Below are 23,663 nucleotides of genomic sequence, written 5' to 3'. Positions count from 1 at the left end.
GCACTCACAGGTAGACCAGGGTGGTTACCAGCAAGCATATTACACTGCTTGTGGGTTTCCTTTGAGTTTCAGTCTTAGAAGATGGTTTATACTGATGAGCTGACTTCTCTTGCCTTAATGGCTCCAAAGCAAACAGCTTGCATGATAGTTTTAACAGCCAAATGGCCGTCTTTTTTTCTGCTGGTTTTTCTTTCAAGAAGTATTTTTGTTACTCTAGTATACTGGATTGGTCTGCATGCTTTTTCAAGTGGCCATACCCCACCTCAGCAGGTTCTTGGTGGGGCTCAGGATTCCACCTAAGGTCCCCTACTCCACAAAGACTGGGCAAATTCTAATTCCCTGTTTAGCTAATCTAGTCAGTTATAGCTGAAGATGGGTTTACAAGCTTTCTGTAATTGTAATTCCCAATATTAATTTATGTCACACTTAAATGTCTATTTTATAATAGTAGGCAAGGGAAACCAATATCCACAAGACAGCTGAGCCCCTTAACATTATTTCTCCACCTTTACCCATTCAGACTGTGTCTCAATCCCTGTATCACAGAACTTTGTTGTTCTTTGGTTGTGTATACATCACTATTTATCTCTATCCCATTTAGCCCAATGCATACCTCCCTAAGTCTTCCCCTATCTTCCTTGTTCATCTACCACCCTTCCCTTTCTTGTGTTTCCCCCACCCCCACCCCCTTGTTTGTTGCCCTCCTGGAGTGGCACTGTGGTCTAATGTGTTAGACTGAAAAGTTGTTTGAACTGCAAAGCCAGTGGTTCAAGCTCACCAGCTAATCCTTGGAAACCCTATACAGGGTCATTATGGGTCAGAATCGACTAATTGTATTGTAGATTGAGTGAAGGTTTTCAGGGCAGGTTATCAGTTTTACATTCAACAAATCATACTTAATTTCTTAATTTCAAATCAGACTTAATGGCATACAACAACAACAACAACATCACCCATGCTATCCTGTGTCTACCCCCTAACCTATGAATTACTGTTCCCTCCCTCCCATCCAAGACTTACTTTTGAGGTGCCTCTGGATGGATTTGAACCACCAAACCTTTCAGTTATTAGCTGAGTACTTAACCATTTGTGCCAACGAGGCACTCCAAGTACCATAAAGAGAGGTATAAACAAACAGCCGTGCTGGTTCAGTGGAAGGACATTTCTCACCTTTGGGGGGAACCTGGGAAGGCTTTGTGGAGGAAGTGGTGTGTAAGATGAACTTGGAGGGAGGATGGAAAGTTCATTAGATTGGCATGGAAAGGGAGATGAGTGGCTGACCAGGTGAGAAACAGCCTATAAGGACATATGCAATTGAGGTGGTCCCTGGTACTTGGCAGGGAGAAGGGCTAGGGGGTGGCTGTGCAAGAGGCTGGTTGGGCTTTTGGATGGAAGGATGAGGGAGGGCAAGTCTTCTTAAGGTGAAGAACAAGGAGGGGGACAGGGGAGGTTGAGATGCTTCTGGGTGAGGGGAGAAGAGCTGGGTATCCTGAGAAGGGATGAAGGCTGCTGAACTTCAGTTCCATGGTGTGTGGATGGGCTTGTTGTTGTTAAGTGCTATTGAGTTGGTTCTGACTCATAGCAACCCTGTATAGGATTTCTGAGGAGTGGCTGGTGGGTTTGAACATAGCATTGTGGTTAGTCCAGTGCTTATACTCCAGTGCCATACCAGGTAGAGGAGTAGTATCTGAAAATCCCTGCTGAGTGGAGCTAGAAGAGTGTCTGTTTTTGTACTTCTGAACTGAGGTGTGGAGTGGTGTGGTTTGGGGGCTTATGGGGACTCCCCATGACTGGTATATAGTGTGGTGGATTTGGGTGGGTGGTGAATGGAGCCTGGGAGACAGGTTACTTCCTGTGGGTATGCGGCCACCTTCTGGGCATAGTGGCTGCACTGCAGAGGCATTCCCTAGGAGAGGAGAGGTGGAGGCAGAGGCTAGCTGTCCCTAGGCCACAAACATCCTGCATGAGAGACACGAAGGGTCCAGGTTCTTTGGTGCCTTGGAGGAAGCACGATACCTGAAGAAATCATATTCGTTCTTCCTCTGTTTCCTACCCCTATTTGGGACCAGACTGGAATTGATTTTCAGCTCTTCCTCTTACTTACTGGTTGTATGGACTTGAGTACATGACTTTGAGTTCTAGTTCTCACATCTGAAAATGGGAGCAATTGCAAGGAGTTGTGAGGACTCACATTAGTTCATGTGTATCAGCTGACACTCCAGAGCCTGGTATGTGTTAGACACTGGCTAAGATACAGCTACTGACATAGCCATGTTATTTTCCTGGATGTCCACCCCTCCTCATTTCCTCAAGCCTTCCCCCTTCCTCCAACTGAGTGTGTGTATGACCCTCCTCTTTGCTCTGAAGGGGCTTCCTCGTGGCCTGGCTTGTGACCCACTCAGACGTGAGCGCAGTGATGGGGCTGGCAGGTTTGCCCTGGCTCATCTCTTTCCCTGGTGGGACCTTCCATCTGGCAGGGCAGTAGGGAGCCTGGTGTATGTGTGTGGCCAGATAGGACATCAGACCCATCCCCCCTAATTTTTAGAAAATGCTGCTGACTTTTGGGAAGCCAAAGATACCTCTATCTTTGCCTCTCTTGTTTATAAAGCCCAAAGGCCTCCTTTCCGCTCGAGCCCTCCCTCCTGACACATACTGCCACATCTCGCTCTTGAGATCCCTCTTCTTCCCTTTCGCAGTCTGCCCACGCTCCTCACTGGGAGGGCTCCTGCAAGTGCTTGCTCTGAGTACCGGCAGCTTTCACCTCTGAATCAGGACCTGTGAGTGTTACTTAGAAATTGGGCAGGAGTTGAGGAAGCTTCTGTTAGGTTGAGATGAGAATTGCACTATTTAAAGACAGCCCTGGAGCCAGCAGGAGCCAGGTGTCCTGACACGGCTGCTCTACTGCTCCCTTCTGCCCACACTGTGCCTGTGCATGGGGTGGGCTCAGGAGGTCACCTCTCTCCAGCCTCATCATCCACCTGCTCAATGTGATGTCATCTGGCTAGGGGAAGTGAAGTTGCAACCTGGCACTGGTTTGGAGGAAGGCTGGACTAGTGGCACCAAAGCCTGCTTCTTAGCTGCTAGAATTACCAGGGTGATTTGGTGAAAAAGCTTCCAGCACCCAAAGCAAGCACTTGCAGGGTACCATCCAGTGAGGAGTGTGGGAGCCTGTAAAAGGGGCCTGCTTTCCTTTCCCAGCTCTTCTCCCCCTGGCCCACCTTCGTCTAACACATAGGTGATTCATAAAATATACCAGGTCTGTCAAGTCCTCTCTTAACTCTTGGTGACCCCATGTGCACCAGAGAACTGTGCTCTTTAGAGTTTTCAGTGGCTGTTTTTTAGAAGTAGATCACCAGGCCTTTCTTTCAAGGTACCTCTGGGTGAACTTGAACCTCTAGCCTTTCCATTAACAGCTGAGCATGTTAACGGCATTACCTTGGGACTCCAAAGTAATTCATGTTCCCTTGAAATTGTAGGGTGCTTTCTGATTTTCAGGGAGAGAGATGAGGGTGTCTGTTCCCCTATGGAGCAAGGTCCACTCTGTCCTGTAGAGTTGCTGTGCATTGGAATCGACTTGATGGCAGTGGGTTTAGGTTTTCTAATTTTCAAAGCTCTGCTCATCTCTGTAAGGTAGCAAAGCAAAGCAGGGATCCTGGGTTTTATCTTACAGCAGATGCCTTAGTACAGTAGCTGGCCCAAGGTCACCCAGTTGGTCTGTGGTGGAACTGCATCCCAGCCTCCTAAGTCTCATTGCTGGGTGCCTCCCTTTACACTACATTACAAGCTACCTGGGATCTGACAAGCTGGGGTCCTTCCCAGGGCAGCTGAACACCCTCTTCTCTAAAGCTCAGCCTCTGCCACTTGGCCTCCTCTCTGGACTCTCTTTCTTCTTGGTACTTGTGTGCACGTGTGTGTGCATGCATGTGTGTGTGTGTAGTATGTGTTGGGAGATGTGCAATGAGCTTAGAGAGGAATCATGGGGCCTTGTGGCCTTTCTACTGTAGTGGGAGGTGAAAACCTCGGGACTGAGGTGAAGGGGCCTGGACACAGTGTGTGGGAGAGCTGGAGCATTTGCTGTTATTAGCATCAGTGAGTGAGGTGACAGCTCCTGCAAGTCTGTTCCAACTCCTCTGTGGGACACGGAGTTGTGCGTGGGCTGCCTTGGCAGCAGCAGTAGGGTGGGATAGATGGAGTACAGACTTGTAGCCTCTTGGGACCTTAACCTCCACTGTGGCTGCTTGGCTTGGGGAAAGGATCCTCTTGACCAGAATTCCTGCGCAGTTTCTATGTCTGGGAGCATGTGTGTGACCACATATGTATATATTCTATGTCTCCATGCTCCTGGGTCTGTCCGTATGTGCATGTATGTGTGTGTACACTAATGACCTGCTTGGTAACGGCTGTGTGTATGAAGCCCTGGAGTTCTCAGTCTGATGTTCCAACTGTTATGTGACTCAGCCCTCTCTTGTTGTTGTTGTTAAGTGCCGTAGAGTCGATTCCAACCCATAGCGACCCTGTATAGTGTTTTCAAGGAGCAGCTGGTAAGCTTGAAACTCCAACCTTGCAGTTCAAACGAATTTGCAGACTGATACATTAACCCAAAGCGGCACACCAGGACTCCCAGCCCCCTCTTAGTGCTGCCAATTTCAGCATCCTGGAGGGGTGACAGGGGGACTCAGGGGGAAGATGCTTGGTCCTTTTCTGGTTTCCCCTACAGGGTTCAGTCCTGTCACATGCTAGGGTGGGGGCCATCCAGCATCTGACTGCTCACTCACATTGGGTCTCCCATCTCCCCAGCTGCCCCTATCTCACCTCTGGGGGAGGGGAAGGCAAGGGGAGGAAGGAAGGAAGGTGTCATTGTGGAGCATGTCCGAGTGCCCAGCTGTGTGCTGGACCTTCACAGCCCCTGTCACGGACTCAGGCTGTGGCCTTCCAGCAGGGGAGTTGGCAGCTGGCAGTAGGCAGCTGGGCAGTGCCTTCCTCGCTGCACCTTCCTTTGCTCTTACCTGTGCCAGCCTCCAGGTGTCACTGGTGCAGGCTGTACACATAGTGGCCACCTTCCATGATGAGTGGCAGAGCCAGCAGTGGGTAGTAGTATGGAGTTGTGAGCAGGAGACCCCCATACCTCTGTCCCCATCCCACACCAGCCCCGAGTTCCTTCCGGTCATTCAGTCCCTGCTGCAGCCCAGAGGAGGTAGGCTATGTGTTCAGTGTGGAAGTCTGCTGTTTGCCAGGTCCCAATACACTGCTCCTAGACAGGCTTCAGAAATGGGACTGAATTAGCCAGCACCTCCTGTTGAATGATGGGCCCTCTGGCTGGCAGCAGCGCCTCTCTAAGGAGCTGTGTGGGTGGGGTCAGTGTGCCTGGCAGAGACTACTGTGTGTCTTGTGACCCCCCAGGAGCCCAACTTGTGTGGACTTCATGGAGCCCTTTAACCCCTAAGAGCCTGTCTACCCCTTCTGCACTTGCCTTGGCCTGAGTGTAGGAGAGGGGCTGGGGACACCACTTCTTCCTCTTCTACTCTCCTACCCCCAGGTCTCTAGAGGACTCTGGGCAGTCTACTGGCTGCTCCCCTCCCGCTGACTGAATCATTTCTATATTTGGCCAATGAGCCACGTGGGTGGGGGAACCACTGCGGCTGCACTTCTGACAGCTGTGGGGGGTAGAGGAGGGGGAGACAGGGGCTGCTGGAGGCAGAGGCTCCTGAGCTAAGGAAGGTGACCTCCTGCCCACAGAGTAAGTTAGTCTGCCAACCCCTCAGTCTCCCCCCACATTTGGGTGCAGGTCCCTGCTTACCCCTTCCCTGCTCCCTCCCCTGGATGCCCTCTCTCTGCTAATCCTCACAGCGGTTGGTCTTTTCTCCCACAGACCTGGTCAGGCTCAGCTCACTGCACTCCAGAAAAGATGGGTGTTGCTAGACCCAGCTGGAACTCTGCCAGGCTCCGGCGTTCAGTGTAAGAGAAGGACGCTTTTTCAGCCCTGGCATCCCTGCCTGTCATGGCCACACTTGGCTGCTGCACACCTGTCTGGGGACACAGGGAACCCAGCCCCAGCCCTGAGAGGTCAAGCCAGGCCTTTGGGCTCCATTCTACTGGGGCCTTTGGGGCACCAGGCCCCTTTCAGAGCAAGATCAACTGATGGCATGGGAGAAGCCCTTGCCTGCTTGCCCACCCACCTGGCACTGTCCACTCTGAGACCCACAGGCTGGGTCGTCCTGGAGGTGCCACCCCTGTGAGCCCCTCCCCTGTCCCCCGACACTGAGAAGGCCTTGCCCACCCCCAACCATGTGTGAAGTGATGCCCACAATCAATGAGGGAGACCCCCTGGGTCCCCCCCATGGCGCCGATGCTGACGCCAACTTTGAGCAGCTGATGGTGAACATGCTGGATGAGCGGGAGAAGTTACTGGAGTCTCTCCGGGAGAGTCAGGAGACATTGGCAGCCACACAGAGCCGCCTCCAGGATGCCCTGCATGAGCGGGACCAGCTCCAGCGCCACCTTAACTCTGCCCTCCCCCAGGTAAGGCCTGGTGGTACAGACCACCCCCAGCACCTTCCCCTCCCCAAGCCTGGCCCAGCCAGAAGCTCTCCTGCATCAATTTGCTTACAAACAAATAGCATTCGCAGAACTTTTATTCTTCTTCATTATCCAACATAAACCCTTCCCCATGTTGCTCCCAAGCGCCTCAACCTGGAATTGGTTTAACCTGGAGAAATGGATGCTGTTAGAAAACCCTGGCATAGTGGTCAACTGCAGTGAGTCCAGGTGACCAGCAGATGGCACCCTAGACTGGAAAGAAATCTCAGCCCATCTGCTCCAACTCTTCGAGGTGGGGGAAACAATAGGACCCTTTATCGAAGGAACCTTGGTGGAGCAGTGGCTTAAGTGCTTAGCTGCTAACTGAGAGGTCAGCTGTTCAAACCCACTGTTAAGTGGGACAACTCTACCCTGACCTATTAGGTTGCTTTGAGTCAGAATAGACTCAGTGGCATTGGGTTGGGTTTTAATCCTTACAGAAGCAATCATATTGTTAAGTGCCATCGAGTCAGTTCTGACTCATAGTGACTCTGTATAGGATATCCAAGGAGTAGCTGGTAGACTCGAACTGCTGACCTTCGGTTCAAACCAAGCTGCGGTCCAGTGCATTAGCCTGCAGTGCCACACCTGGCTTCCCTAGGCGTTGCGCTTTATAAAGCACTTAGCGTGGATCACCTCACTGAAATTCTCAATAATTCTAAAGCTCATCCTATCATCACCACCACCTGCATTTTAAAAGTGACAAAATTAAAGATTGCTCATGTCCACCCAGTTAGCAGATAGTGAGGGAGGAACGGAACCCAGGCCTCCATAGGCTATGTACCTTACTTCTACACCAGACTTTATTGAGTCACTTTGACTGGGAGTTCTCTATTGTCTCTGACTTATCACCCATTGTGAGGGACACCTCAGGGCAAATGCATGCTCTGAGGATGCAGAATGGAGCAGAAACCTGGGTTATTGGACCCTCTACCTGTGATTTGTCAAAGAAGGGATGTGCTTAACCTGGTAGCGAGGCCCAGGGAGCAGCAGGTTTGTCTCCCTTGATCATAATCATAGTGTGCATGGGACTTCATGATCAGTCCTGTCCTGTCCACCTCTCTGGACTGGAGAGCCCACCCTGAGGAGCCAAACAGCTCAAGACTCCGCTCCTTCTCCTGTGTGTGGGGAGGAGAGGTGGGGTTAAGCCTGGAGGTGATGTGTCTCCTTCACAGAGCTCACGAGTGATGGGAGCAGACTGTGAAGCTTTGTGGAGGAGAATGATGGTCCTCTTACAATGGGGCACACAAAGCTCTGAAAAAGCCCAAGAGGGAATGAGCCAGTCAGTCGCTGTCCACAGGAGCTCATGGACGAGAAAGGGGATAAACAAGAACTCAGATGACTACAAGAGAATGTAGAGGAAGATGAGAGGCCAAAAAGGGTTGTGAAACACAATGTCAGTGATAAAAATAACTGTCTTTGATGGACTTGTGTTAAGTGCTTTCTGTATACTGGCTCATTTGCTCCTCATGGTGCTACTTGAGGTTGGGCTATATCTCTGTCGTATACGTTAGAGAACTGAGGTTCAAAGAGTTTATGTAACATGTTCAAGGTCACACAGCTCTGGGGGAAGGCAAAGCTGAAATTTGATCTCAGGTCTACCTGCTTGCTCATATTAAAAGCTTGCAGAGCACTGGACTGTGTTTTCTTGGCACTGTATTCCAGTGCTTAGCTAGCATAGAACCTTCCATGTGGTAGGTGCTTACACATTTTTGGGGTTGAGTGATGGACTCCCAATCTAGTGCTCTTAGCCATTCTCCACAACAGTTTTCAGAGGCAGGAGAGAGACTGGCTGGGGATTCTGGGAAGGCTGCAAGATGCTGCATCCTTTGAGATGGGCTTTGAAAGATGGGTGGAAATTGATCAGGATGTGATGCCCCTCTCAGGGCTGGGCTCTTTTGGGAGGAAGCCCGTGGAAGTGGAACAGAGATGTGGTATCAGGGAGGCTTGCTGGTGTTAAGAAGCAACAGTGTAGAAAGGACCCTGGAGAGAATTTGGAAAGATGGGCTTGGGACCTCTGGGAACCAGGAGAAGAGTTTGTATTACCTTTGAGGATCATGTTGTGCTTTGAGAATTGATTCTGGCAGCAGTGTGTCAGCTGGGTTAGAGTTGGCTAGTGGGGAGACATCCGGGAATGGAAAGATGAGGCTGCTGAGCTTTGAGGCTAGGGGAGGTAAGAGCACCAGCCTTTTGGTGGTGGTGTCAAGGTGAGGGGCTGAGGGTGTACCTTCATATAAGTGTGTGTGCATGTGTGTAAACTGAGGGTGAAGCAGTACTGAGCCCAGGTCTAAGCTTCCAGAGGTGAAATGCTTGACTCTTTTGGCCATGATCTTGTCAGAAAGGCAGTAATCATTGAACACGTCTGAGGTTAGTCACTGCCCAGGCTCTGAACCTCTGGGTGACTTATTCCCTTTCCCACAGTCCTCCCGGCCTCCTTTAGTCTGACCTGAAGTGATAAGGAAGAGGTTGCTTTGGGAGTTCTCTTTTAGTCATGAGTCTTTGAGTTGTGAGTGAGGATCTGGGTTAGGACCAGCCTTTGTTCAGTTACCCTCTGCCTTCCGCTGTCCAGAGAGTACAGGTGTTCATTGGAAAACCTTTCTGGACTGAGATAAAATCTAATTAGGTAAGTACTACAGGTGGACCTGGGTCTATGAGCACGAACCTCTCTCACTGTGTCTGCTTGTTCTAATGGAGGATGGGGCCTGGGAAGGTCTCTGGAGATGTCGAACCTGCAAATATGGGAGGTGGTCTTCACCAAGGGCAAGTGCTGTAGCATCAGGTGACAGGATGCAGGACTGGCCTGATGGATGGGGGCCTAGGAAGCTAGAGCTGGCCTTTGTGTCTGACTGGGCAACTCAACAGACTCTTGCTCCCATACAGGTAGGTTCCTCAGCCCTCAGCCTGCTCTTATGTCTCTGGCTACTACAGCTTGCAAAGCTTTGGTGTAGGAGTTCCTTGGGGCACCCACTCAGAGTTCATCTTCAGAATGTCCTTCTCTTCCTCGTTGAAGTTCCATCAGTTTCTATTGGGTTCTTACTGTCCCAAACTTGATTGACTTGCCAAAGAAACCAAAATGCAAAGTAGGAGGGAGGACCTAGGACATAAGGGCGGCTGGAGGGGAGGGCTGTAGAGCTCCGTGCCTTTCTCACTCTTGTATCCAACCCTAGTCCTGGTATCCCTAAGACGGATAAAGAATTTTTATGGGATGGGTAAGAGGATACCACCCCTGACTTTGGAGCACAGGACCACTCCTCAGAGGTTGAATCTGCCATGGGTTTTTCCAGGAATTTGCCACCTTAACCCGGGAGCTGAGCATGTGTCGGGAGCAGCTTCTAGAGCGAGAGGAGGAGATCTCAGAGCTGAAAGCAGAACGGAATAACACAAGGGTAAGTGGAGATGGCCTGATGAGTGTGTGCGTGTGTGCACACCCGTGGCGAGCATGTCCAGCTCCAGCTTTACCCTTCTGTATTGCCTTATATTTAAGTTATATAACTAGATGTGTTTCACCTGTAGTCGCTGGACTGTTGGAAGGTTGGGATCTTGGGAAAAGGCCAAGGTGGGCATTCATTTGGGGTCATAACTTTACTAACTGCCATGGATATTTCAATCCCATTGTGCATTGGGTGGCTATGTCCTGGCTGACTGGGCTAGCTAACAACAGCATGGAAGCATTTCAATGTGTGAACAATGGTGTGGCTGTATTGGTGCCTACTAGGTGACCTACTGACTTACAACTTGTCCTCCCTCCTTGCTCCCTGCCAGCTGCTTCTGGAACACCTTGAGTGCCTGGTGTCCCGCCATGAGCGCTCTCTGCGGATGACGGTGGTGAAGCGCCAGGCCCAGTCACCTTCAGGGGTCTCCAGTGAGGTGGAGGTGCTGAAGGCCCTCAAGTCGCTGTTTGAGCACCACAAGGCCCTGGATGAGAAGGTATCCGGGCTGCGGGCTGGCACACTGCCTGGCCTACCCCCATCCTTCTCTGAGATTCCTTCATCCTGTGTTTAGGGAAAACCACTGGCTCCTGCCTACTGTTAGCCTCATTTTGCGGTCCTCCTTCCAGGTTCCCTCCCTCTTGGAATGCCCTTCTCTTTGCCTCCTGCCCAAAGGTGGTAGACCCAGCTCAGGCCCCTCCAGCCTGAGCCCAGTGGGGTCCCCCTTTCTTCCTCCATCTCCCCTTACCTCGGGCAGGTGCGAGAGCGGCTCCGAGCAGCACTAGAGCGAGTTACCACCTTGGAGGAGCAGTTGACAGGTGCCCACCAGCAGGTAAACTGCCTGTCCACCCTCTGTCTGCAGACAGTAGCTCCTGGAGGTCCCTCCTGGTTTACTTCTTTGTCCTTTTCTGTTCCTCATCCTTTTCCCTCATGATCTTGGTTATGGAGAGCCCTAGTGGTACAGTAGGTTAGGCATTGGACTGCTACTAACCTCAAGGTTGGTGGTTCAAACCTACCAACTGCTTTATGAGAGAAAGAGGAGGCTGCTGCTCTCATAAAGATTTACAGTCTCAGAAACCCTATTGGGCAGCTCTGTTCTGGCTGCAGGGCTGCCATGAGTCAGAATTAACTCAGTAGCAGTGGGTTTGGTTTTGGTTTTGGTCTTGGCTAGAGATTGCTGTCTAGGAGGCAGGGGGCTCAGAAGGGTCTGGAACACAGAGGAGGCTCTCTTTTCTTTGACTCATTGCCTGGTGACTATATCCAATAGGTGTCTGCCCTGCAGCAGGGGGCAGGGGCTCGGGATGGAGTACCAGAAGAAGAGGGGACTGTCGAGCTGGGACCAAAGCGCTTATGGAAGGTGGGTAATAGGACAGCAACATAGAAGGGCATATGCTCCCCAAGACAGGAGGTTGGGGCTCTGCCTTGCCTTGGGTTAGTAGTGTAGCTGGTTGAGTTCAATTTGGGGTCTTCTCCCGTGTTCCTGCTTCACTCTCATGCCCCTATCTTACCTGTAAAGAAGTTTGTAGATTGTGATTGTAGTGCCCAGTACTCAGTACTGTAGTGCTGGGCACATGGCATGCTTGTGCAGATTGAATTGCTAGGTGCCGTCTACCTTGTGCATCAGCTTCCTTCTAACTCTGAGCATTTGTTCCTCTTTACCCTGCCTTCCTTTGGGTTACAAAAGACTGGAATAGACAGCATATAAAGCTAGAAATGATGGTTTTTAGGGGATGGACAGGAAAGCAGGGGTGTGTGCCCATGCCCAGCATGAGTTCCTGGGCCCAGAGGAAAGAAGCTGTACCTGACAGGATGCTCTGACACAGGGGCAGGCCTGGAAGTGCTGTCCTTCCGCCCATTTCCCTGGGCCAGGGCAGTGGAGTGGGGCGCCTGGGCTGATGGCTAACTGGTGGCTCCCTGTCCCTCGAGGATGATGCGGGCCGGGTGGAAGAGCTCCAGGAGCTCCTGGAGAAGCAGAACTTTGAGTTGGGCCAGACCCGGGAGCGACTAGTCACCCTGACAGCAGCTGTGACGGAGCTGGAGGAGGACCTGGGCACGGCCCGCCGGGACCTCATCAAGTCTGAGGAGCTGAGCAGCAAGCATCAACGAGACCTCCGTGAGGTGAGGGAGGCCCTGGTCTGCCCTTAGCAACCTTGCCTTGCTGGGTGCAGGGCGTTTGGCACTGGGGAGTAGCAGCCTGGGTGCCCCGGGTGTGGAGGGTAAGAAAATGCCTGGTGGGTCCAGTGTAGGGAGGGGAGTCCCTGGGTGGCTCAGATGCTTGAGTGTACCATTACTGTTCAAAAGGTCAGACAGAGGGTTGAACCCACTCAGAGATTCCTTGGGAGACAGGCCTTGAAAAAGTTGTAGAAGAGTTCTCCTCTAGAATCAGAATCACCTCAACAACCATAATGTTGGGTGACACCAGTCAGAAGCTGACAGGAGAGTGGAAGAAGATGCGGGCATTGGTGGAAGGTATGGACAGATTGGGGACAGAGGAGACTACTGGCTTTCTTGTGTGTCCCCTCCTCCCCCACCCAGGCTCTGGCCCAAAAGGATGACATGGAGGAGCGGATCACCACACTGGAGAAGCGCTACCTGGCTGCTCAGCGCGAGGCCACATCCATCCATGACCTCAACGACAAACTGGAAAATGAGCTGGCCAACAAGGAGTCCCTGCACCGCCAGGTAACTCCTCCAGGTGGGGAGGGGGTGAATGTTGTGCTGGAACCTTCCATGGGTGGCCCAGGAGTTCCTGGGGTTCTGCAGGTCGTCCAGGTGGGGTGAGTCGGACATCTTGGGTAGCCTAGAACCAACCTCCCCTGCTGCTCCTGACCTGTCACCTGCTCTCTGCAGGTTGAGGTTGAGGCTGAGGCCAGGTAAGGGAGGAGGGAGAAGTTTCAATATTCCTTCTGGAACCACTTCTGCACCTCCATTCTCCTAGTGTGAGGAGAAGGCCCGACACCTACAGGAACTGCTGGAGGTGGCCGAGCAGAAGCTGCAGCAGACAATGCGGAAGGCAGAAACGCTGCCTGAGGTGGAGGCTGAGCTGGCCCAGAGAATTGCAGCCCTCACCAAGGCAAGTTGGCCAGAGACTTAAGTCTGCTTGATCCTTACTCTCCTAGCTCTTGTATGGTCAGGTAGTGAGAGGAGAGGGACTCCAAGATACATGTTGCCTTGTGCCTGTCAGTTAAGAAGCTTGATCCCTGTCCTCATCACCCTACAGAGTTGTGATGATTACAGAAGAAAGTATGTAAAAGTACTTTAACTAGTAGAAGATGCTATTGCTAATGCAAAGTACTTTTTACTGATCATGTATACCATTGTAATTAATAGTGTCTTGTTTGGGGCTGGAGTGAAAAGATTAAGACTTTCATTTCATCTCTGGAAAGATGAACTTTGAGAGGAGATATCATCAAAGTCAGTATATCCTTGAAGGGGTGAGTGTGGGAGTTTAGGCTGAACACGTCCTTTCTTATTGAATGAAAGTATTCTAGATCTAGCAGACACCCCTGGTTGCTTGATGATAGATAGAGGACCAGCTGCTGTTGTGTTTGTTCTGACTCATAGTGACCCCATGTGTGCTAGAGAAGAGCGGTGCTCCATAGAGTTTTCAAGGGCTGGTTTTTCAGAAGTAGATCACCAGGCTTTTCTCGCAGGGTACCCCTGGATAGACTCGAACTTGCAACCTTCTGATTAGCCGCTGAGTGCATTAATCATTTGCACCACAGGATAAATAAAAGAAAGCATTGTTTTCTTTCCTAACGGATAGTAAACCTTATGGAGTAATAAACTAAGAGGTGTACAGGCTGGAAAACAATAGGTCTGGAAGAATTAGGGACATGCATGGACAGAGATACACAGTGGGTTAACTAGGAGAAGTTTTAGGAGTGTTTACAGTGGGTTGAAGGCTTTTAGGAGGGTTTTGTGTGGGATTTATGTAGCTACCTTCAGTCCATGGATAGGAGGAACTAAGATTTGGGAGGAACTCAGATTTGGAAAGCACCCTGGGCCTCTAGAGGAGAGGAGCTGGCCAGTGTGGGTGCTCTAGGGATGGAACCCACAGCCTGGCCGTCCCTCAGTAGACTCATGAGCATGTCTGATTCTGCTACTAACTGACTCTGTGACCTGCTACTGACTCGTGTCCTTATTTCTGTCAGGGTGGGGTTGGACTTGGTTGTCTCTGAGGTCTTTCCAATGAGCCATGGTGGTGCTGAGCCAAGCATTCAGTGGCTTTAACACCCCAGTGGCTTTGCAAGAGAAAAGACATGGTGATCTGCTTCTGTAAAGATTTCGGCCCAGGAAACCCTATGGGGCAGTTGGACTCTCTCCTATATAGGGTCGCTATGAGTCGGAATCGAGTTGATAGCACACAACAACAAGGTCTTTCTACTTCCTAGGTAAGAAGGACTAGGTTTACATTTCAGCACAGGATGTTATGTGTGGGATGCTGAGCAGTCAGCTTTGGTGTCCCCCAAAACCTGAAAAGAAGGGCTAGGCTGAAGTGATTCATGTGTTCAAATTAATCACTGCAGGGGCGTTTTAAGGAAGGGTTTTCTGTCAGATGTGTGATACTCTCGAAGACCTTGTCGGGGGAGTCATGGAGCCTCTGTCTTTGGAGATACATAAAAGAAAGGACAGATCACTCTGCCTGAACTGGTTTTACAACCAGTTCAACCCAGGCTAACATGGGTTGGGAGTCACTCTGGTGGCACAATGATTAAGCACTTGGCTGCTAACTGAAAACCAGTCAACTAGTGGTTCCTCAGGAGAAAAGACCTGGTGATCTGCTCCTGTAAAGACTGTTTTTGTTGTTGTTAAGTGCTGTTGAGTCTGTTCCAACTTGTAGTGATCCTGTATAGGTTTTCCAAGGAACGGCTGGTAGGTTTGAACTGCTGACCTTATGGTTAGCAGTCCAGTTGTTGTTGTTGTTGTTGTCAGGTGCCATCAAGTCTGAACCGACTCATAGCGACCCAATGCACAGCAGAACGAAACAATGTCCGATCCTGGGCCAATCTCACTACCGCTGTCACACTTGACACCATCAGTGATGCCACCTGGCTGATCCATCTCGTTGGGGGTCTTCCTCTTTTTCTCTGACCCTCCATCTTACCCAGTATGACATCCTTCTCCAGTGACTGTTCTCTCTTGACAATATGTCCAAAGTATGAGAGACGAAGCTTAGCCATCCTGGCCTCCAAGGAGCACTCTGGCTGCACTTCTTCCAAAATAGATCTATTGGTTCTTTTGGCAGTCCATGGCACTTTTAGTATTCTCCTCCAACACCACAACTCAAAGGCATCAATTCTTCTACGGTCTTCCTTATTCACTGTCCAGCTTTCATATCCATATGAGGTTATTGAAAATACCATGGCTTGGGTCAGGCGCACCTTAGTCCTCAAGCTGACATCTCTGCTCTTCAACACTTTAAAAAGTTCCTGTGCAGCAGATTTGCCCAATGCAATACATCATCTGATCTCTTGACTGCTGCTTCCACGAGTGTTGACAGTTGATCCAAGAAGAATGAAGTCCTTGACAACTTCAATCTCTTCTCCATTGATAAGAATGTTGTTTATTGGCACAGTGGTGAGGATTTTTGTTTTTCTGACATTGAGATGCAACCCATATTGAAGGCTGTATTCTTTGATCTTCATCTGTAAATGTTTCAAGTCCTCTTCACTTTCAGCAAGCAAGGTTGTATCATCTGCATATCGCAGGTTGTTAATGAGTCTTCCTCTAATCCTGATGCCACGTTTTTCTTCATAGAACCCAGCTTCTTGTATTATTTGCTCAGCATACAGGTTGAATAAATATGGTGAAAGAACACAACCTTGTCACACACCTTTCCCAATTTTAAAACATTCAGTGTTCCCATGTTCTGTTCGAACAACTGCTTCTTGATCCAGGTACAGATTCCTCAGAAGTACAATTAAGTGTTCTGGAATACTCATACTTCTCAGTGTTGTCCATAGCTTGTGATGATCCACACAATCCGACTGATTGGAAGAGATCCATATTTGTGCCCATTCCAAAGAGACGTGACCCAACGGAATGCGGAAATCGTAGGACAATCTCTTTGATATCTCAAGCGAGTAAAGTTTTGCTAAAGGTCATACAGAAACGGTTACAATCATACATTGACAGAGAACTTCCAGAGGTTCAAGCTGGATTTAGAAGAGGCTGGGGAATGAGAGATATCATTGCTGATGTCCGGTGAATCTTGGCTGAAAGCAGAGAATATCAGAAAGATATTTACCTGTGTTTTATTGACTACGTGAAGGCTTTTGATTGTGTGGATCATGACAAGCAGTCCAGTACTTATCCTATAATACCACACCAGGACTCCTTAGAAATCCTAGGGTGGCAGTTCTACTCTGTCATAGGCTCCCTGAGTTGGAGATGAGTCAACTGCACAACAAAGAATGTGAGTTGTGGGCTTATGTTCTGCGTCTTTTCATGGATTATCTCATTTAGTTCTCTCAGTAGCCCAGTGGGCGTAGGTTCTTTTATTACATACCATGTCTACAATTGAGGAAACTAAGGTTCAGTGGTAACTCACCCAAGGCCACACATTTGTTTGGTAAGAGAGGGAGCTAGGATTTGGATCCAGGGAGCTCTGGTAGTGTAGTGGTTACAAATCGGGCTGCGAACCACAAGGTCAGCAGTTCGAAACTACCAGCTGTCCCACGGGAGAAAGATGAGGCTCTCTGCTCCCGTCAAGATTTGCAGCCTCGGAAACCCTGTGCAGGGTTGCTATGAGTCGGAACCGAATCCATGGCACAGAACAACATCATTCTGGCTTGAGTCCATGCTGATAAGTGTGGGTCCATTTATCTGGGGGCATGGTGGAGATTTGTGGTATAGTTCATATTTTCAAGGGGAGATTTTTCTGGAAGCATGGGGAGGATTTATGGTGTCTTGACCAGGAAGGAGTGGTCTAAAGAAGCCATGGTGGGGGCTGCTCTGTTCCAGGATGAAAGAAGGGCCAGAAGTCTTTGGTACCTAAGGCCCTGATTTCTAAGACCACCCTGGAACCAGGTTATGTGGTTTTGAACAGGAGGATCAAAAACATCAATGAGCTTTGCTGGTCCATCCTTACCCCTAGGCTGAAGAGCGGCATGGCAACATTGAGGAGCACCTGAGACAGCTAGAGGGACAGCTGGAGGAGAAGAACCAGGAGCTGGCAAGGGTGAGAGCATCATGCTGTGTCCTCAGCTCCCAGCTCCCCAGACTCTTAGGGTGGGGTCTGGGGAAGGACAGTAGCAGTGATGGGGAGGGGCCTGGACAGAAAGAGTCCATGAGGGAGGGAAGAGGTCTGCCCGAAGGTGGGGAAGAAAGTGGTCAGAGCGCTGGAGGGAGATATCCCACTGGTGATCCGTTTACAAGAACCCTGGAGGGATTGGATTGGGTGGTTGGCTCTGGAGGAGGGCTGGGAGAAGGTCCAGGTATAAGGCAGTGTGGTTGTGCAGGTACGCCAGCGGGAGAAAATGAACGAGGACCACAACAAGCGGCTGTCAGACACCGTGGACCGGTTGCTTAGCGAGTCAAACGAGCGACTGCAACTCCACCTCAAGGAGCGCATGGCGGCCTTAGAGGAAAAGGTGCTAAGTGCTGTGGCAGAGCGCATGCGTGAGGAGGGCGGGGCTGCCTGGAGGGGAGGGGCTTGTAGAGAGGGGTGTGGTTAGGAAGGTGTGGGTGGAGCTGGTCGACCTAGAAGGGAGGGATTGGGAAGAGGTTAGGGGGCGGGGCTGGGACTAGATACATTTGTTGTGGGTCTGGAGAGCTGGAGAGAGGATGGAGACTGGACAGGGATGGAGCGGGACAGAACTGAGGGAGAGGGAGGTGAGGCTGGGGTTGTGGGTGGGAGAGTGGATCCAGAAGGTCAGATCAGGAATAGGAGAAGGAGAATTGGGCCTGTGCAGTAGCGGGGTCAGGATCCTTAGCTCACAGCTGGTTTCCCCCAGAACACGCTGATCCAGGAGTTGGAGAGCTCCCAGCGGCAAATAGAGGAGCAGCACCATCACAAGGTACCCAGCTGCTCGCCAGCCCCGCCCAGGCCGGGTGGGAAGAAAATGCCTGTATTCTTGCAGCTGCTGTGATACCCGGCTCTGTGTTAGCCTCTGCGTTATCCCGTGTACATACATGATTTTACCAGTCCTCACTACAGCCCTTCACAATAGAGACCTGAAAAGAAGAAACCAAGGCCATAGATAGACTCAGGGCAGAGGGTGGTGGTGGCAGCAGAGAGGCCCAGTGGAAGGCCCAAACAAAATGATTTGGTGAGGCCTCATCCCCCGGTCAGGCATGAGTCCAGTAATTCTTGGAGGATTAGCCTCTGTCCTTGCCTCAGCAATGTCTGCCAGGTCTGGGAGGAACTGGGGCCCCTCTGCTGCCCAGCCTCATTCGCCATGCCAGTGTGTGGTAGTGAGGGGTCAGCAATAGCCTCTTTCTCCAAACAGACCCTTTTTCTGGCTCAGACACTCTGCCTGCCCCTCTGCTGACCCTTTCAGTTGAATTTTTTCTTTTTTGTGTCATCTGTGGGCCTGGCTGGGGCCCCTGACTTTGGACTTTGTAGTGCATTCTCTGCCTCTCCCCAATTCTCCTGTCCTCTCTGTCCCTCTCTGATGCCCACTCTCCCTCTCTGCCCCTCCCTGGCCCTCATCCTGGCCTCCCCCTCACCCTGGGTCTGCCTGGCACAGGGCCGCCTGTCTGAAGAGATTGAGAAGCTGCGCCAAGAGGTGGACCAGCTGAAGGGTCGAGGGGGGCCGTTTGTGGATGGCATCCACTCCAGGTACTGGAGCGCGGGAGGCTAGGTGTGCTGGGATGGGGTCCTGGATGGACCCTGAGGAAGGAGACTTCCCTCCACCAAAAGACCGCCCAGGACTTCAGCCCCCTCCTCCTATTCAGGGTGGGACATCATAGCTCAGAGAACTTGTTCAGAGTCATCTAGCTCATCTGGGCAGTGTAGAGAAAACACTGTCCTCAGAGGGCTGCTAAGAGTTAAGTAAAGCAGATGAGGCTCCTTCCTAGGGCCGTGGGATATAGGCCCCGTCTCCTGCTTATTTGACAGCGGAGCATGGTGTTGGGGAAGGACCTGCTGAATTCCATGATCATCCACATCCCACAGGACTCTGAAGGAGAGTGCCACTCACTCTAGTTCTTTTGATAAACCATCTTTAGGGCTCTAGAGGATTGTTGTTTGAGAGTTGAAAGCCACGTAAATTTACATAGCAGGTAGTAGGCAGAAAGGCATCAGGAGAAATTGAAATGAGGCATCAAAATTTTTCTTATTGTTGGCAGTTGAGATGCCTGATCAATACTAAGGTTGTGGTTAGCTTTTTTCTTAAAAACATTGAAGAGATGATGAATGGGACTTCCTACTTAATACTTGAATTAGGCTCATACTTTAGGTAACTTCTGGAGTTATCCACCCATTTAGTGAGGCTATTGGCATTGACTTCATACCTCAGGCCTGTCCTCAGGTTGAGCAGACCGAAGTAGATGATGCCACTCAAGGTCAGTGTCTCCTTAGTCTCCTAGATCAGAGCCCTTGTAGTTCCCCTCAGCCCTGTGCATATTATGTAAGGTAGTAGGGGTCAGTTTCCATAAAGAGATTAAAGGAAATTTGTGGGTGTTTTTTTGGGGGGGAATGGTATAGTACTTGAATTAGGGAAACGGATATTGAGCTTAAAGAAGAGAAGATTGTGAATGTCTGTGGTGGTACACCAGGCTTGAATACCATCTTCAAGTTTATCGAAATTATTCATGGTCTGGAAAAAAGCAGGGAATGGAAACAGAAAATGGTAGCTGGGGTTTCTCCTACTTCTTCCTTCTTGTGGGTTGCTCAGAAGGGACCAAACCATGTCAGTTTAATAAGTCATGGTTCAGAGAATACTAAGCCATTTGTTACTACATGCTTTCATTAGTGGTTGGGAATTCCTGGTTTTGACCTCTCAACCCATCTTAGAATTGGAACTTAGCTGGAAGGAGGGGAATTCCTGTTTAATCCCCTCTTCTCCCCTGCACTTCAATCCCAATTCCAAGATATGGGTCACCCTATCCCTTCACTCTTCTCTCAAGGGTTCCAAGCTGGGAAGGGATTGTGGGGGTGGGGGGTGTATCACTAGGGTAAGCTTCCAGATATTCCAGAGGATCATTCCTGGGAGCTTAAAAAAAATCTCAGGGTTTAAATTGATGCTTGGAGAAGTAAAAAATGGTTTCTTTAGATCATGTCTCTGATAAAATGTCAGGGCTTCTGGAAGCTTCCTGGGGATAGATTTCAGCCAGGGACTTAGTCCAGATTATAGGGAAACCCAAAGAAGAATGCTAAGGAGACCAAGAAATAAAGCCTCCCCAAGCTCATAGGACCTAAGAGATCATTCCTTCCACCCTCTCTCAGTGCCTGCCCCATTCTAGTCAGATGGCTAAAGGGCCTTCACCTGAATACCTCTGATGGAGTAGCTCAATTTTTCATGGCAGCCAGCTGCATCATAAGCCAACTTTCGCTATTAGAAGGGCCTTCTGCTTCCCTGGACCTTCCTCCCTTGGGCTATTCTGATCCTTGAAGCAGCAGGGAATACGCCTGCTTTCTCACTTAAGTGGCGGTCCTTCAAACATTTATGATAGCTCTTGGTCCCTCAGCTCTTTAGACCTAGTGCATGTGAACTGGAGCTCTCAGTCCTCACGCTGTCTTTTCTCTTGCCCCCACCATTCAAGGTCACACATGGGCAGTGCGGCGGATGTGCGGTTCTCCTTGACCACAACCACTCATGCACCCCCCGGTCTGCATCGCCGTTACTCGGCACTTCGGGAAGAGCCTGCCAAGGTAAGGGGGTGGAGGTATGAGTGTGGGGAGTTGCCCCCAGAGAGTTTGGGGTCAGTTCAGCCGCGTGCCTGGCTCCAGTTACACAGACGGCTGGCGTGTGGTGCAAATCCTTCCCTCTGTCCACCCCCGTGTTAACAACAGCTGCAGCCCTGGGGTTGGGGCCATCGTCAGCTGTGACAGCTGTACCCCCTTGCTCCAGTCTCCTGATGGGCAAGAGGTAGGGGCTGGCGGGTGGCCAGCCAGTCCCTGAGGCCTCACGGAAGTGTGTGTACGTGTGCGTGTGCCTGGGTGTGCAGTCGTGTGTTTCTGGTGGTCAGGGTGGGGTAGAGTGGGGAGGTGGACAAGGGCAAGATGGAATTGGCAAGCTTTCTGGAACAAAAGCTGTGGTTTATGGGGGAGATGGGGACGGAGATGACATGTTAACTGGGCCCTTGAGATGGCACCTGGAGTTTTCTGAGAAGCAGCTGGACATTCATGTTGTCTGAGTCAGCCTTGGGAGGTTCTGGAGGAGCCAGGAAAGCTAGTAGGCAGAACAGGGCTGGCCTTGGCTTCTCAGGGCAATATGACACCTGCCTGAACCCAGAATTACCAGGTTTTCTCCATGTCTGGATATCCATAGAGAAAGAGGGAACCCCTAGTCTGATGGAGGAGCCCAGTCTTGAGGCGCCTAATTGTCTCTCTCCCCTCACCCCTTCCCTTTTATGTTTATAAGAGTCCAGCAGCTGCCCAGAAGCTCAGACTGAAAGCTGCAGGAGCTAGAAAAGAGCCCCATGGGGCTCTTGGGGATCAAGGCCATAGAGTGGTGGAAGTTAGAGCACCTCTCAGTCCCTGGCCTCCTTCCTTTTCTTCCCGCTGCTCTTCTGCATCTCCAAACCCAGTTATGTACCCTTTCCTCTGCCCACTGAAGAGGATTGTGGGTATAGGATTACTTCAGGGAAGCCACCATCTGCCAGGGTTGACCCTGTGATGTGCTGAACCGAGATACAGGACAGTCAGGCCTGCTCAGCCTTTTCTTGTTCCCTGGACCCAGTTACCAGTTTTGAGTAGGTAGTGATAGAAATTGACAGCCTTAATAGAAATTGACAGCCTTTATAGATATTGACAGCCTTTATATAGCATTTAAGGAACTCTGGTAGCGTAGTGCTTATGAATTGGGCTGCGAATCTCAGGGTAAGCAGTTCAAAACTACCAGCTGTTCTGCAGGAGAAAAATGAGGCTTTTGCTCCTTTAAAGATTACAGCCTCAGAAACCCTGTACAGGGTCGCTATGAGTCGGAACCGACTCCACGGCACATAACAACAACATATAGCACTTGGGAAGCACAATGGCTATGTAAGATAAGCACTAGATTGTGAATCACAAGGTCGAGGGTTTGAACCCACCAGTTGCTCCATAGGAGAAAGCTGAGACTTTCTGCTCCCTCAAAGATTTACAGCCTTGGAAACTGTATACAGCATCTTTATGAGTCAGAACTGACTCGACAGCATTTGAGAACAACACATAGGCATTTACTTTGATGTGGACACTGTGTTCAGTGCTTTATGTGTCTTTTTTCAGTTAGTCCTCATAGCTACCAGTGAGCAGGTACTACTAGTATCCTTGTTTTACAAATGAAGATGTTGAGGCACAACCAGTATCCAAATCAAACCAAGATCCAAATTAAGGCAGTCTTTCTTTAGGATCTGTGTCCATAGCCACTATGCATTTAGCTTCTTGTGTTAGAGACTTTCATGTGCAAACACATCACCTGAGGATCTTGTGAAAAACGCAGGTTCTGAATTGGTAGGTCTGGAGATGAAGCCTGACCCTGCATGTCTAACAGGCTTCCATGAGATGCGAGTGTGTCAGGTCCTGGGATACATGCTGAGTATCACAGAGTTAAGAGTTCTGTTAGAGGGAGGTGGGGATGGTCCCACTCCTCACTATCCAGGGTCTCTTATTGGTTCCCCTTTGCTCTTCCTTTTGCTAAGGACTGGGAGCCATCTCCACTGCCTGGGGTGCTGGCCCCCACAGCGGCCCCTGCCTTTGACAGTGATCCTGAGATCTCTGACGTGGATGAGGATGAGCCAGGGGGCTTGCGGGGCTCTGTGGATGTTGTCTCCCCCAGTGGCCACTCTGATGCCCAGACTCTGGCCAAGATGCTGCAGGAGCAGCTGGATGCCATCAACGAGGAGATCAGGTGAGGGAAGGGCTGGGGCCCCTTTGTGTTTGGGCAAGCACGTCTTGGATCTGGGTCCTGAGTTGCAGGGGAGAAGGACTTGTCTGTGTGTATTTGCTGTGTCCTGTGTGGACCTCAGGCTGGCTTCTCAGGCTTCACTGCCTGGTTTAGTGCTGGTGGTATGCTGGGCTTGGGAGAACTGGAGGTTCCTGTAGCAGATCATAATCATTATAAGTGTAGGCCCCACTTGTGGAGGCCAGTTCAGAGGGAGAGCTTTGTGAATGGTACTGTCATGTCAGTCTTACCCTGGCCCTTGAGGTAGGTAATGTTCTACAGAAAAGGGAACAGAAACTCAGAGATTAAGTGACTTGTCTAAGGAAAGTGATCGAGCCAGGATTTAGTCCACTGTGCCATGTTTCCCGTCCTTAATGAGGCATCAAACAGAAGCCAGTGCCAGGGAAAGTTGTCAGAACTGCCACCTTGCCCTGTCTCTTTAGTGACTTTATTAATGGCAATGGCAAGGAGAAATCAGAGCTGGAGTATAGCTGAGCTTTATAGGGGTATAGAGGCCGACTCTCAATGATTCCCAAACTTTTGGATTTTTGCACATCAGTCAGAAAGAAAAGGAACACTGACATAGGACTGCCAGCCTTTTTTTTTTTTAATGTTTTAATGTGAATTA

At 50.4% G+C, this 23,663-nt stretch overlaps 1 protein-coding gene across 1 annotated transcript in view; it reads left to right on the top strand.

Annotated features, from left to right (window-relative positions):
• Positions 1-6,285: 6,285 nt before the first annotated feature.
• Positions 6,286-23,663, top strand: part of PPFIA4 (protein tyrosine phosphatase, receptor type, f polypeptide (PTPRF), interacting protein (liprin), alpha 4) — a 45,646-nt gene continuing 28,268 nt past the window's right edge. The window contains exons 1-13 of the mRNA XM_006834119.1: positions 6,286-6,519; positions 9,861-9,962; positions 10,339-10,503; positions 10,762-10,836; positions 11,272-11,361; positions 11,931-12,122; positions 12,540-12,686; positions 12,943-13,077; positions 17,104-17,187; positions 17,468-17,599; positions 18,698-18,789; positions 20,715-20,823; positions 22,794-23,002. Of these exons, the coding sequence (XP_006834182.1) occupies positions 6,286-6,519; positions 9,861-9,962; positions 10,339-10,503; positions 10,762-10,836; positions 11,272-11,361; positions 11,931-12,122; positions 12,540-12,686; positions 12,943-13,077; positions 17,104-17,187; positions 17,468-17,599; positions 18,698-18,789; positions 20,715-20,823; positions 22,794-23,002 (1,766 nt within the window). The remainder of the gene's footprint in view (positions 6,520-9,860; positions 9,963-10,338; positions 10,504-10,761; positions 10,837-11,271; positions 11,362-11,930; positions 12,123-12,539; positions 12,687-12,942; positions 13,078-17,103; positions 17,188-17,467; positions 17,600-18,697; positions 18,790-20,714; positions 20,824-22,793; positions 23,003-23,663) is intronic.

The sequence above is a fragment of the Chrysochloris asiatica genome, unplaced genomic scaffold, assembly GCF_000296735.1.
Source record: "Chrysochloris asiatica unplaced genomic scaffold, ChrAsi1.0 scaffold00009, whole genome shotgun sequence".
Lineage (NCBI taxonomy): Eukaryota > Metazoa > Chordata > Mammalia > Afrosoricida > Chrysochloridae > Chrysochloris > Chrysochloris asiatica.
Note: the sequence above shows the minus strand (reverse complement) of the source record. Positions and strands in the feature narration are given on the sequence as shown.